The sequence below is a fragment of the Calidris pugnax genome, unplaced genomic scaffold (assembly GCF_001431845.1).
Source record: "Calidris pugnax isolate Ruff unplaced genomic scaffold, ASM143184v1 scaffold593, whole genome shotgun sequence".
In the NCBI taxonomy this organism is placed as follows: Eukaryota; Metazoa; Chordata; class Aves; order Charadriiformes; family Scolopacidae; genus Calidris; species Calidris pugnax.
In genome coordinates this window covers 129,736-142,576 of record NW_015092181.1, presented here as the reverse complement: position 1 = coordinate 142,576, position 12,841 = coordinate 129,736, and the positions used below count along the sequence as shown (strand labels likewise).

General features: G+C 38.1%; 1 protein-coding gene across 1 annotated transcript in view; it reads left to right on the top strand.

Annotated features, from left to right (window-relative positions):
* OTOG (otogelin) overlaps positions 1-11,084 on the top strand; it is a 99,159-nt gene extending 88,075 nt beyond the window's left edge. Inside the window, exons 51-55 of the mRNA XM_014962251.1 lie at positions 88-192; positions 626-745; positions 2,032-2,077; positions 6,604-6,683; positions 7,973-11,084. Coding sequence (XP_014817737.1) covers positions 88-192; positions 626-745; positions 2,032-2,077; positions 6,604-6,683; positions 7,973-8,173 — 552 coding nt within the window. The 3' untranslated portion in view covers positions 8,174-11,084. The remainder of the gene's footprint in view (positions 1-87; positions 193-625; positions 746-2,031; positions 2,078-6,603; positions 6,684-7,972) is intronic.
* The last annotated feature ends 1,757 nt before the right edge of the window (positions 11,085-12,841 follow it).

The following is a 12,841-nucleotide window of genomic DNA, read 5'->3' as shown; positions in this document are numbered from 1 at the left end:
AATAATCAAAAATCTGCCCATTACAATAGCAAAATGTTGACCTGTAAGATGATCTCATAGAAGTAATAATCTATTTGATTTTGGCAGAACCAAGTCTATCAGCCTCCAAAAGATTTATCAACTTGCTGTGGTAGCTGTAAAAATTTGTCTTGCCTCCACACTTTCAGCAATGGGACTGTTTCTAATTTTAAGGTAAGTTAATACATGTCTTATTCCCTCAAAATATTTAAAGTAAACAAAAAAATATGAGATACTGTACACACATTGTCATATGAATTGTGCAAAAAAGAGCTTTATATAGTCAAATTCTAGGAATAGTTTTGCAGGTACACAACAGTAATTTCTTGGACAGTCAGTCATATAGTTGTCTACAAAGATTAAAAGATTTTGATATATTGGAGAATCATTGTCAACTTGACTATTTTAGAACCTACTTAACATTATCTTTAGTGGACTTTTAAGTTCTGTATTTAAACAGAACTGTAACGTGTCTAAATTATATTTTGCTATAACTATTATTTTTGATTCAGGGAAGATCACATTCAATGGAATTGTGTTATAAATACTTATAATATTGTTTTTGCTGAGTTGCTGAGTAAAGATTCTGTTTTACAATTTTTAACAGCCTGGTACTGTTTGGATATCAAACTGCATCAGATACGAATGCACTAACACAGCAATAGGACCAGTTCTGGTTTCCTCTTCAGTTGGCTGCCCACCCTTTAATGAAACTGAATGTGTGAAGGTCAGTGTTCAATACATTCTTTGAATTCCAGCTATGATTTGTGTTTGCATGAAAAGATTAACACAAACGAAAGAGGTTTTTACCTCAAGAAGGGAGAAATTATAAATTCTTGCAATGCCTCCATTTTTGCCCAGGCATATGAAGATGAAAAGTTCTAACTATACACATTTAGTGTGCCACCAGACTGCCCAGTTACACAGCTGGAGAGACCTCTTCTTATTCTTAGAAATATTTCTTTTTTTTCATAATGGCTTGTCGAACTCATCCTCATACAGTTGTCTGAACTTAGATGCTTTTCTGGGTTGAACTTCTTTTTACCCGATTTTCTGCATATAGATGTTTGATTCATCACAGTGGTCAAAAACATTGAAGAAAAGGAAAGATTGTCTGAATATCGGGAAAATCTTTTCTACAATGAGACATAAGGTTTTGTGGACTAGTTTTGGAAGCAAAAGCACCATTTGAATTTGCAAAATGAGATCAGACTAAATGCTGGGAAATGCATGCAGGGAGCAATCTCACATTGCTCTCTGTGATTCTACATTTACATGTAGATGGGAGGATACTTCCCTTAATGAATGATCATACACAAGCAGGGAGCAGTCCTAAAAGAGCTAGGAGGCTGTAGTTCTTCTTGTTGGTAACAATTCATTGGTTCTTCAGAGAGAGTTCAGTTATGCAGCTGGTGAAAGGCCTGTTGTTCTAGGCAAACTACAAAAGTTAAGGCAGAAATAGATCATCATGAGGTACTGACGTGGACATCAAAAATTGAACTCTCCTTCAAGGTAATCCTGAGAGAGCTTTTTAAAAAGCTGCTGCTATTCTTCCTACAGTACTCTGGGGAGTGCTTCATGCTACAGCACTGAAGGCAGCCATGACTCTCCAATATGGGGAGTGGTTGGTTTCTCATTTAGATGAGATTTCTTCTTGGTTTAATTTCAGCATCAGTTTTTTGTGATTCACAGTATGGCCTTTACAAGAAGTCAGGGGTTTACTCTAACAGATGAAGGCGTCAGACTTAATGCAGTCATTCCCTCTCCAAATGTCACATTTTGATAGCTGGTGATTTATAGTGGTATTCAGTGACAACCACTTAATATTCATTTGTTTTAGAATAGTCAAGTTAAATCATTTACAGCAAAACGTTCATCCATTGACAGAGTCCTCCATTTGCCTGAATAATGTTGCAGAGTTTTATCTGGAAGATATTTCTAATAGTGCAGATATATGGGAATGACTGTTTGAAAAAATCCAAGTTTTTTCCTCTTTATTTCTCTCTTGGTCAGGTCGGAGGCTATGTTGTACCATTCTTAGAAGGATGCTGCAAAACATGTAAGTGGTTAATGACACTTCCTGCCTCACAAGTCTGTCTGATTTGTTGTTACCTTATTTCTAAGGTTGCTTCTTTCCTGCATGAAAGCTTGATTCACTAATCTCAAAGGCTGTTATTTTCCCAGTTTTACTCATGTGACTACCAGTGAAACTAGCAGAGTTAAACTGGAAGGAAGCATTTTATCATTGAAGGGTTTATTCCACTGATAGTGATTGTGGCTGGCCAAATCACTAAAATTGCTACTTTGAGTATTTTGTTGTTCTCATGTAAAACTCCTCAAAATATTAGTTACTGCATTTAGTGTAATGAAACGTACTGTGTTTTGGAACACTTAACACTTAAAACATGTTTAATCTACAATCATGTTTTCATATTTGGTAAAAATGAAGACTGATCTATGCAGTTTGTACATTAATGCTGTAAATAATTAACTGATAGTAATAAAGTCTTGTGTTCCATTAAAGAAAGTAGTTCAGAAGCTTTCATGCAATATCTTTTAAAAGAACTTACCATTAAAAAATTCCCTCTTACTTGATTACCAAGATATGTTTTGACATCTATGAGAGATAATAAATGTTCTCTGGAAAAAAGAAAATAATTTTCTAGAGAATAGGTTCCAGATATGCTAATTCTTAATATAAATCAAGAGCTAAGTACATTTTTCTTAACACACTGATACATAGCTGAAACATTTTGGCTGATTTTGTGATGAATTTAGCAGACAACTAACCTGAAGAATCTAAGCTCCTCTAATACTTGACATTAACAATGTTAGAAGCAATTCAAAAGGAGATTTTGTAGTAGGCAGCAACAGATTATCTTTAGAAAGGTGCAAAAATCTCACTTCATTTGCATAAATGGTTGGACTAGTGACCTAAAAGCTAAAGATGGTAGGAGATAAAGTCTCCTACTTTATGGGAGAGAGCTGGAGAAAAGTGCAGGAGTTTCCTGCTGGGTGGGATGGGACTTGAACAATCATGACTACCAGATACGGTATCCTGTGCACAGCTACTGCAGTGGAACCTATGTTGCCAGTCGGGAGGTACCTTTTGGCGTTTTTCATTATGTATTACATTTTTTAGGACAAAGATTACTGAAACTGGAATGTTTATCTGCTTTTTTTTTCCTGATCACTGTAAGGGAATGGTAATATCTCTTAGTGTTTTCCCACTGTGATGGACCATGTTTGTCCTAGTTCTGTAGCCAATTGTTCACGGGCTCTTTGAGGTTAGTTTTTTATTATCTAACATTATCCTTCAATGCCTTAGCACCCATATAAGCTAGCTTCTGAACAATTTATTAAATTTATTAAGCCACTTTTCAGCAAGGCAGAAGATCTTGCTTAGAGAAAGATCATAACCACAATCTTAAATAATTTAGAAGTTATTAATCTGGGGCATGCATTACAAAGTAAAAATTAAACCGTTGAAAAATCCAGTGACTTCTGAGATGCATTTACAAGTAGATTTAAACAGTTTTGATTTCACACCTGTTTATAAACAACATATTACTATTATAAACCATGTAATTCATTCTGACTCGGAGAAAATCTGGTATGAAAGCAGTTAGTCAATTGTAATCGTGTGAGATGTTTTATGAGAAGGGTTATCAGGTTGTTGTTTTCTTTTGAAGTACATTAGAAACCGTTGTGATTTTTGCTGTCAGTTTTAAGTGGTATTTGAATATTAAGTCTCAGGAGTTCTATCAATACCCAGATAGTTTTTACAAGCACTGCTCAGAGAAAATTATATTATTTCTTTCTTGTAGTCCCAAAGGACAATTTAAATTCAGGGTTCCAGATTGTCTTAGTTATACCAACGTAGATTAGATTCTTCCTGGTTTTGATACTGGGCTTAATTATCTGAACATGGTCCTGAGCTGCTGGCATAGTGATCCCTGCTTGAGCAGGGAGGTAGGACCGGATGACCTCGAGAGGTCCCTTCCAACCTCAGCCATTCTGAGACCCTGCAATATACAGACATTTTAAGGTTGAATTCTTTTCTCAAATATGCCAAAACCTAATAATTCCAGTATGTTTCATATGGTAGGGAATCCTCTGTAACATGTACTCTGTTCAATATGTAATATTCTCACCAGGTTCTTCAGTGTCAGTGCTCCTCCCATTCCCTGTTAGCGCAGTCACTCCTACAGCCTATGCTAGCTGTGACACAGGTATATTTTCCTGGAAATAAGTACAACCAACCCGAACAGCATCATTGTTGATTTCCAACAATGTACTCCCTGATAGGAGCATCAGGCCTCACATTACCCAATTATGCCCAAAGCTGCAGTGTAGTGCAACCACTCGTGGTTCAGAGTGGCTCACATCTTGATTTTTGTTTTGCTTTTCATTTTGCACTGTGTGGGCGGTGCATTGTTGTTAGCCAACAATGTACTGTTGGTAGTAAGCACTTGCGTAGTCTTTAGCTTGCTGCATGCATAAAACTTGCTGTGTTTAAAAATGTTAGCTAATATCATTCTGTGCTGTAGAACAAAGAGACTAATGGCTTTGCTTGTTAAAGCTTCTTATGTAAGCAACATTTTTGCAGATGATGTATCATATAGTTTTGCTTCCAGTGGCATGTACAGTAGAAGCAGGTCATTTCTTTCCCATACATAACTAGGACAGTATACTAAAAACAGCAAGGCTGTGTTTACTCCGTGGAAACTGGAGATTATATTTCTTCTTTTAAATACAGCATGTTAAGTTTTTGAATTGTGACATGTTATGAATGCAATTTTGTCATTTATTTTGTGAAAACATCTATGTTTCTATAAGAGAAATTATGTTCACTGTAATTTTGTATATCACTGATACATCCTTCATTGAATTACACTCATGACTCTAGAAGTACTACACTGAAATCTATATTACTCTTTCATATTGACATCACTTGAAATGATAACAGTGTTATGAGTCAACCCAAAAACCAAGCAAGGATTTTTGTCCATACAGACTGTGAAAAAAAATCTCATTATAATACAACATGTATAGGATGATCATGTGTTCTGTAAGGCTGTTCATGGAAAAGTATATTATGTTATGGAGCTCATTAAAAGTCACTGGACATTGAAGTACATGCATGGAAATACATTAAATATTTTTTATCTCTGAGATATGTACTTCCACCATAGCCTGGATGAAGTCATAGCCACAGCTGCACTGAATTCTGCATCTTACACACGATGTATAATGTAAACGAAAAAAAGGACACGAATAGGAGTATGAGAAACATGAAATAATGGTGAGTTTTTTATTTTCAAAAACAATTTCTTCATATCTCAATCTACTCTTTCTCTAAGCAAATATAATTCAATGATAGTTGAGCAGTAGCCAGCCATTTCTGATTGTAGAATTTTACGTGCTTCCAAGAAGATTCATTCCTGTCCTCTCTTTCATATTCTAGAAACCAGGCTTATATTGAGGAAAAAAAAACAAAACCCAAAAAACTAGCGCAAAAAAATGCATCTTTTTGAGAAACAGTATCTCCTGCTTTGACAGTGATTAAAGCAGGGAACTGGACATTGCACATCCAGATGTAATAAACCTCTGTCACAGTTGAGTATTGGATATTGGTCAAACCAATGAGTCTTTCATTGTCCTTGCTGTTTTGTAACTAATAGTGTTCACCTTTCGTCAACATAATTTAATTTCTTGGCTGAAAGAAAATGCAGCTCTGTAAGTGAAGAGTGTGAGTCTGCATCATGGGGTGTAAAATCTGCTGTGAAACTGGAAGCTGTTATAATGAAATGGACTATTCATTTCTCTTACAGATCTGCAATGTGATGTGGTTTCTTCAGCACAGAAAAGATCATCGTAAGAAGATCCTGTGCTTTCTGATCTCTAATTACTGAACTTTATACTGAACTTCATTTTCCTTCAAATTTTCGGGATTCTCTTTTATATTAGGTTTAACTCCACGTTTAATGTCATGATTTCTTTTTATCTTTATTTCATCTATATATTTTGTACTTACTTCTGTGAGAAAAATTGTAGAAATAATGCTAATGAAAATGTAAATAAAAAATTTAACTTGTTCACTGGTGGTCTTTTTCTTATTAAATAAAAACAGAGAAATGTAAAGCCCCCTGAAGCCTTAGTCTTCATTAGATTCTGCTGTTAAGTGTTCATTTTAAACTTTGTTTATACCACTGGAATGCAGTTGCTGCTGTTGAAGTTTGTTACAGTTATTTAATAGAAAATGCATTTTATTCACTATTAACAAGCCTTCCTACAGGAGTAGTTGATTAATTTTACAAAAATTTTTGAAAGACAGTGGACTTACTCTTAAAAGGCTTTTGAGTGAAGAAAGAGCCTTTTATAATTCTTTTTGAATATATAAGGAGAGGGATACTTTAATGCATGAAATAGAATAGTTTTAAAAGCAGTACAATGTATAGCTAATGTCACTTTGCTGAAGTTTTGTTTGTGTCTCTTGACCCCATAAAAAGTCCAGGAATGTTCTTGTCTCTGAAATGTTTAGAATTTTGAGCTGATATTTTTCAATCAATGCCCATTTTGCAGGTAAGGAAGATGGAAAATTCTGTAAAAAGGTGACTGTTAGGATGACTATCCGCAAGAATGACTGCAGGAGTAACACACCAGTAAGTAAAAACTATCAGGATGTCTTCTAACAGTAAGAAAAAGAAAATATGAGAAATAAAAAGAATGAAGAAAGGGAACACAAATTCCACAAGGCTGTTGTCTACATCTGTCTCACAGAGACAGAGGTTTTGGTGTTCCAGAGCTGTTTTAATGTTTCCCTACATTCTCAGCAATCGTCTTCTCAAATAATAAGGGGAATGTGACTTCTGCTTTTGTATGCATTTAGGCGTATATTGATTTACTGCAAATCCAGGGTTTCAGTTCACCCTATAATGCAATTATCATGCGCAAATTGACTTTTATATACCTGAATCTTGCCAGTGATATACTACAGTTAAAATGGCTGCAGATGTGTTTGATTTTCCATCTGTCAAGGGAAAGTATTTAAACGCCAACTTCATGAAGAAAGGAATCTTGGGTCCTGAAGGTTTTTTTTAGACTGCAGCATGAGCATACTGTGAAACGTGTAGGAAGAATGAGGCACTATCTGTGTGTCTACCAAAGGATTTACTGTAGTAGGACACCAACAATGTCCTGCTGGGCAATGTGAGCAGCAGCAAGGGTGCAGACAGACGTCTCGTGTGAGATGTGTAAGAGTGCCTGAAGAGCTGTAATAAAAGAGTACAGGGAAACAGCTGTAACCTCTAAAGTGACTCTGAGAGTACGTTTTGCAGGGCAAGCTGTTGAGCAGCCAGGAAATTTAGTCTCAGTGTCTCATTGAACAAAAGCACAAATCCCAACTATTAAAAAAGCTTGAAAAAATTGTCAGTATATATGACTGTTTCTGTTACAGTCCATATTACAGTTTTCGTATCATTCATAATAATTCCCCCTGGCTTTCCAAAGGATTGGTCCTTTATATTCCTCCTTACTGCTACCAGTACAGCACACAGCTTCAGTGTATTACTGAAATTAATACTGTGAGGAGTCGTGGACAGAACATTTGGTGCTATGTTGAAACCGAGGTTATTATGAATACTTTAAAATTCAAAACTGAAATTGTTTCATTGTGCCCTTTAATAGCCAAAATCTGCTGTTACCAAAATTGACAGGAAAACCATCATTACTCTCAGTAAGATAAAAGTTGAGATCTATCTGGGCAATGTACTTCAGAATTTATTACTCAGACATAGTGGGATTTCGTAAGGGACTAGAGGAAATAGCTCCAAATTTTTCATTGCTTTGCCATTGAATCTGGATGCCTAATGTCTTTGGACTTTCTTGAGAACTCCTAACTTTATTTCCAAGTTGCTTCAATTTGCTAATTATTCTTCATGTTTGTTACCAGGTGAACATTGTTTCGTGTGATGGAAAGTGCCCATCTGCAAGCATTTACAACTACAACATCAACACGTATGCGAGATTCTGCAAATGCTGCAGGGAGCTGGGACTACAGAGACGAACTGTGCAACTGTATTGCACCAGTAATTCAACCTGGGTCAGCTATTCAATCCAAGAGCCTACAGATTGTTCTTGCCAATGGTCTTAAAAAAAAACAAAACAAAAACAAAAAACATAAAAGGGAAGAAAACAGCAAGCCCAGTTCTTCCCAGCATAAGACAATTTGAATAGTTTATCTATTTAAAAATACAGTACCCAATCCACTGAATTTTGCCAATTTCATGCCAAAAGAGTAAAAATATTTTTGGACTCTTCTAAATTTCTGAAGAACGACTTTGCATCATTTTTATTGTGATTTGTCTTCACGTTCATTCACAGGGATTGTTTTAAGAGTTCTTGTGATATGTGCCAACTTAAAAGGTGAAGTGTTTTACATTAGAGACACCTCAAGAGAAAGAACACCATCTGTTTTGTTCTGGAAGGCTGGCCCACTCTTTATCAGGCCCCCATTCCTGTTTTAAATCATGGATGGGCTTACCTGGCAGCAGTTCGCTATTTTGAATGCGTTACAATTGCGTGAATACGTTCAGAAAGAAAAAATGTTTGGGTAACATGAGAATAATTTTCAGTTTAAATCATATTCCTCTTGCAAAGTAGAGAATGTATGAGAAATTAAATTAAAGATTTTTTTTTTCCTATCAGGGAAACATTGTCAATACTGATAACTATATGCAATATTCCCTGGCGAATAATTTCAGTTTTTCTAGGATATTTTATATGGTAGTGAAAGGCATTAAGGCAAACATGTAACGTATGGAACAGAAAGGCTGTTTGTAGGCTATCTAGATTAGTCAGTAGTAGTTATTTTATCTTTCTGCTAAACAATATGATATAAACTGAAAATATACAGATTTAACAAAGGAAAACTATTTTACTCTCCTTTCTATAGGTAAACCTTAAATGAAAGCGTTCAGCTTATGAAATGCACCATACTTTTTTTTAGGAAAATGAACTTTGCTTAACACTAATTTTAAAGATGAGGAAATTCATTAGAAAAAAGAAAATCAGGATTAAGTATCTGTCTAAAAGCAAAAGAAAGTTGTAAAATCTTTGTCATCAGCGTAATAGAATGTAACTTCTTATGGCAAGTGTTCGATATTAAAAATGTACAATTGTAAGGTTTGAAATTTCCAAAGCAATATTGCTTATGAACTTCAGCAATTAACATTTTGCTGTAATCAACTATTTTTTTTCTCCTCTAGGCTAATGTTGCTGTTCTATTCTTTTCCAACAAATGCCACCACGATTTAGCAAAAATTCAGCATCTTTCATTATGTAGATTAAAATTGTAGATAGCATATAGTGATACACTTGAGATCCTATAATAGAAAATAGATCTTAACATAACTTCTTAAAAAGCTGCAGTTAATCCAAAGAAAAACGTGGTGTTAAGATCAATCATGTGAACATTTGTGATATTAATTTTGTATACTGTACATTTCATTCTTACAATATCTAATAAACAACAGGAAGTCTTATTTTGCTACAATTAATTTTGCTATCATTGTTAAAGCTGGTTGCTATCATGTGATTCAATACAGTGTCTACTCATTTCTTTTCCAGCAGTGTGCACAGTTAATTTTATGGTTTGCTGCTATCACTAGTACTAATGATCAAACACTACACAAAGGAAGAGTCTGCGTATGGGTTTTTGAAAATCTGCATCTTTTTCTGACTTCATTACAGTTCACTTTCATCCTTGGAAATGCAAAATTCAGCTATGACATTTTATTCAAAAAAGAAGTTGGAAAACAGTTTCTCATCAAAGTATAACAACACATTTCTGACACCAAGTGTCAGATAGACTCTTTGCTCTGGAAAAACAGAGGAAAAAAGGGTAAATTTCTGCATATTTCCTTTCCAAAGCTTTTTCCTAAACTGTCCATGAGGATTGACTGCAATAAGTAGACTGTTTTGAGTAAGTGTAGGCATTTTGTTATAATATAGTTGTTGTGTAGTGATGATTACCCTTGAGAACTTAGGGCCAGATAAGTCTTTAAGATCTAACAGTCCCTACCCATTTAGTAACTCATGTGCCTTGTTCAAACACACCTGAGAAAGGCTGGAGTTTAGGAGTGCATCCTTTGGAAAAACATGGATTGAGGGGCAGAAAAAAAAGTGCTGTTTACAAGACATTGAGCAAGTGCTTAAAATTCAAGTTTTGGCATTTGCGAAAGTGAAGTTCAGCCTCCCCTAGTACCAGCTGGCTGATGCCATCCCAGAGAGTAGGAATTAATAAAAATATCTGTTTCTTTTGCTCTCGGGCAAGACAGTGTTTGCTGTGAAGTACTAACCACCAACATGAGGAGCAGAATTAGAGCAGGAGTTGGGTGAGCTGCCCTGCTTCCCTCAGCTGCAGCATGGTCCCTCCTCTTGCCACACGAGCTAATGGCAAATTGCTCATTGCTTCCAGCAGCACAAAGCACTTAATCTGGAAACCATTTGAGAGTCAAACTTTCACCTCTCGGATGCAGAGTGAGTTAATACTGACAGTGAAAGCAGAAAGCAGCCTGTCGTGTATCCAGTAACTGTAATCGAACACTGCTGCTGCCTCTGCTTCAGGAGTAAAATAATAAACATTATCTTAAGTCCCTACTTCTGATTTTGTAAACATTAGGCTTATGCTGAGAGAAACAAAGGGAAAGAGCCAAACTGCCTCTGGCTTGACAGGGGAAGCTGCTTTTATCCCTGCCTCCCTGTTAAATTCCTTCATGGATGCTTAGCCTGTCCCCCTGTGGTTAGTTCAAATCACCCCGGCCCTTACCGTGTATTTACCTTATGCTGTGTTCACACAAAGCAGCTCAGCTGGAAAAAGATTTTGCCTTATTTGTACTTCCACGTCTTCTGAAACCAAAGGGACCTCAACAAGCTGTGGGTTTCATCAGACCCTCCCATGGAAGAGGCGCTTGGACTGTAACAATATCTGAGTCCTAAAACAACTTTACTTTCTTTTTACTAAGAAGTTGTCTTTTGCTTGATTATATACATGTAATACGAAGGGTATACAGCACTGGAGCTATGCTGGTTAGAATACATGCATTTTACTATCACAACTTTGTTTGTGTCTTTATTATCCTTAAAGGCATATGTGCACTTGGAGCTAATGAAATACTGGAGTCTTTATGTAAGTTCTCATAGTGGCACAAGTTAAATCCTGCATTCAGCACATAAAACAAGAAAACTTGCTTTCTAAAAACATTGCTGCCGTGACACATTCTGTGCTACACACAGTTCAGGGGCAAAACTGACCAGATCCTTCCCTGAGTTCAACCAAGATATCTTGCAATATTTTGGAGAAGAACAGTGTTTCCTAGGGATCTAATAGGGAGTAATAGGGAAAAAAAAGGAAACCTGTTTTTAGAAGCCCAAGAGAAACAAAAAAGCTGCATATCCAGCAGATGCTCGGTAGTCTTCTGGAGGGCCCCCTCAGCTGGGTGACTGCTGGGGCAGAGAGACCTTGCTCCCCTGCAAACGTGGGGATAGGGCAGGAGAAAACTCCTGTGCTGCTGCCCGGCTCCTGCTGGCTCTCAGAGAGAAGGCCTGAAGGGGTTAAGGAGAGGCCTCTTCCCCTCCCTCCCCCTAAACAGCCAATTTGCCCCAGCTGAAGCCCCTTTCTGTGAGGTGGTAAAGGTGGATGTGGTGGGGGAGCTGGGCTGGATGAATGCAGCAAGGGTCTGGGGGTGTGAGTGTGTGGTGAGTGCTGTTTCCCTGAACTGGCCCCTCACTTGAGGTGTCTGTGGGCTGTAAAATGAGGGAGAGGAGGCCAGCGGCCTTTGGGACTCTGGCAGAGGTTTTTATTCATAGAATCATAGAATGGTTTGGGTTGGAAGGGACCTCAAAGATATCTAGTTCCAACCCCCTGCCCTGGGCAGGGACACCTCCCACCAGAGCAGGTTGCTCAAGGCCCCGTCCAGCCTGGCCTTGAACCCCTCCAGGGATGAGGCAGCCACAGCTTCTCTGGGCAACCTGTTCCAGTGTCTCACCACCCTCATAGTAAAAAATTTCTTCCTGAGATCTAATCTGAATCTTTTTTCTTCCAATTTAAAACCGTTTCCCCTTGTCCTATCATTACCCTTCCTGGCAAAGAGTCCCTCCCCAGCTCTTCTATAGGCACCCTTCAGGTATTGAAAGGCCGCTATAAGGTCTCCCCGGAGCCTTCTCTTCTCCAGGCTGAACAATCCCAGCTCCCTCAGCCTGTCTCCATAGCAGAGGTGCTCCATCCCTCTGATCATCTCCGTGGCCTCCGCTGCACCTGTTCCAGCGGGTCCATGTCCTTTCTGTGTTGAGGACTCCAAAGCTGGACACAGAGCTCCAGGTGGGGTCTCACGAGCACAGAGCAGAGGGGCAGAATCACCTCCCGAGACCTGCTGGCCACACTTCTCCTGATGCAGCCCAGGACACGGTTGGCTCTCTGGGCTGCCAGCGCGCACTGCCGGCTCATGTTGAGCTTCTCCTCCATAAGCACTCCCAAGTCCTTCTCCTCAGGGCTGCTCTCCAGCCATTCTCCACCCAACCTGTATTTGTGCCTGGGGTTGCCACATCCCTGGTGCAGGACCCTGCACTTGGCTTGGTTGAACTTCATGCCTGTCCAGGTCCCTCTGGATGGCATCCCTTCCCTCCAGCGTGTCAACTGCGCCACCGAGCTTGGTGTCATCAGCAAACTTGCTGAGGGTGCACTCTATCCCACTGTCCATGGCTCCGACAAAGATGTTCAATAGCACTGGTCCCAATACCCACCCCTGGGGAACACCACTCG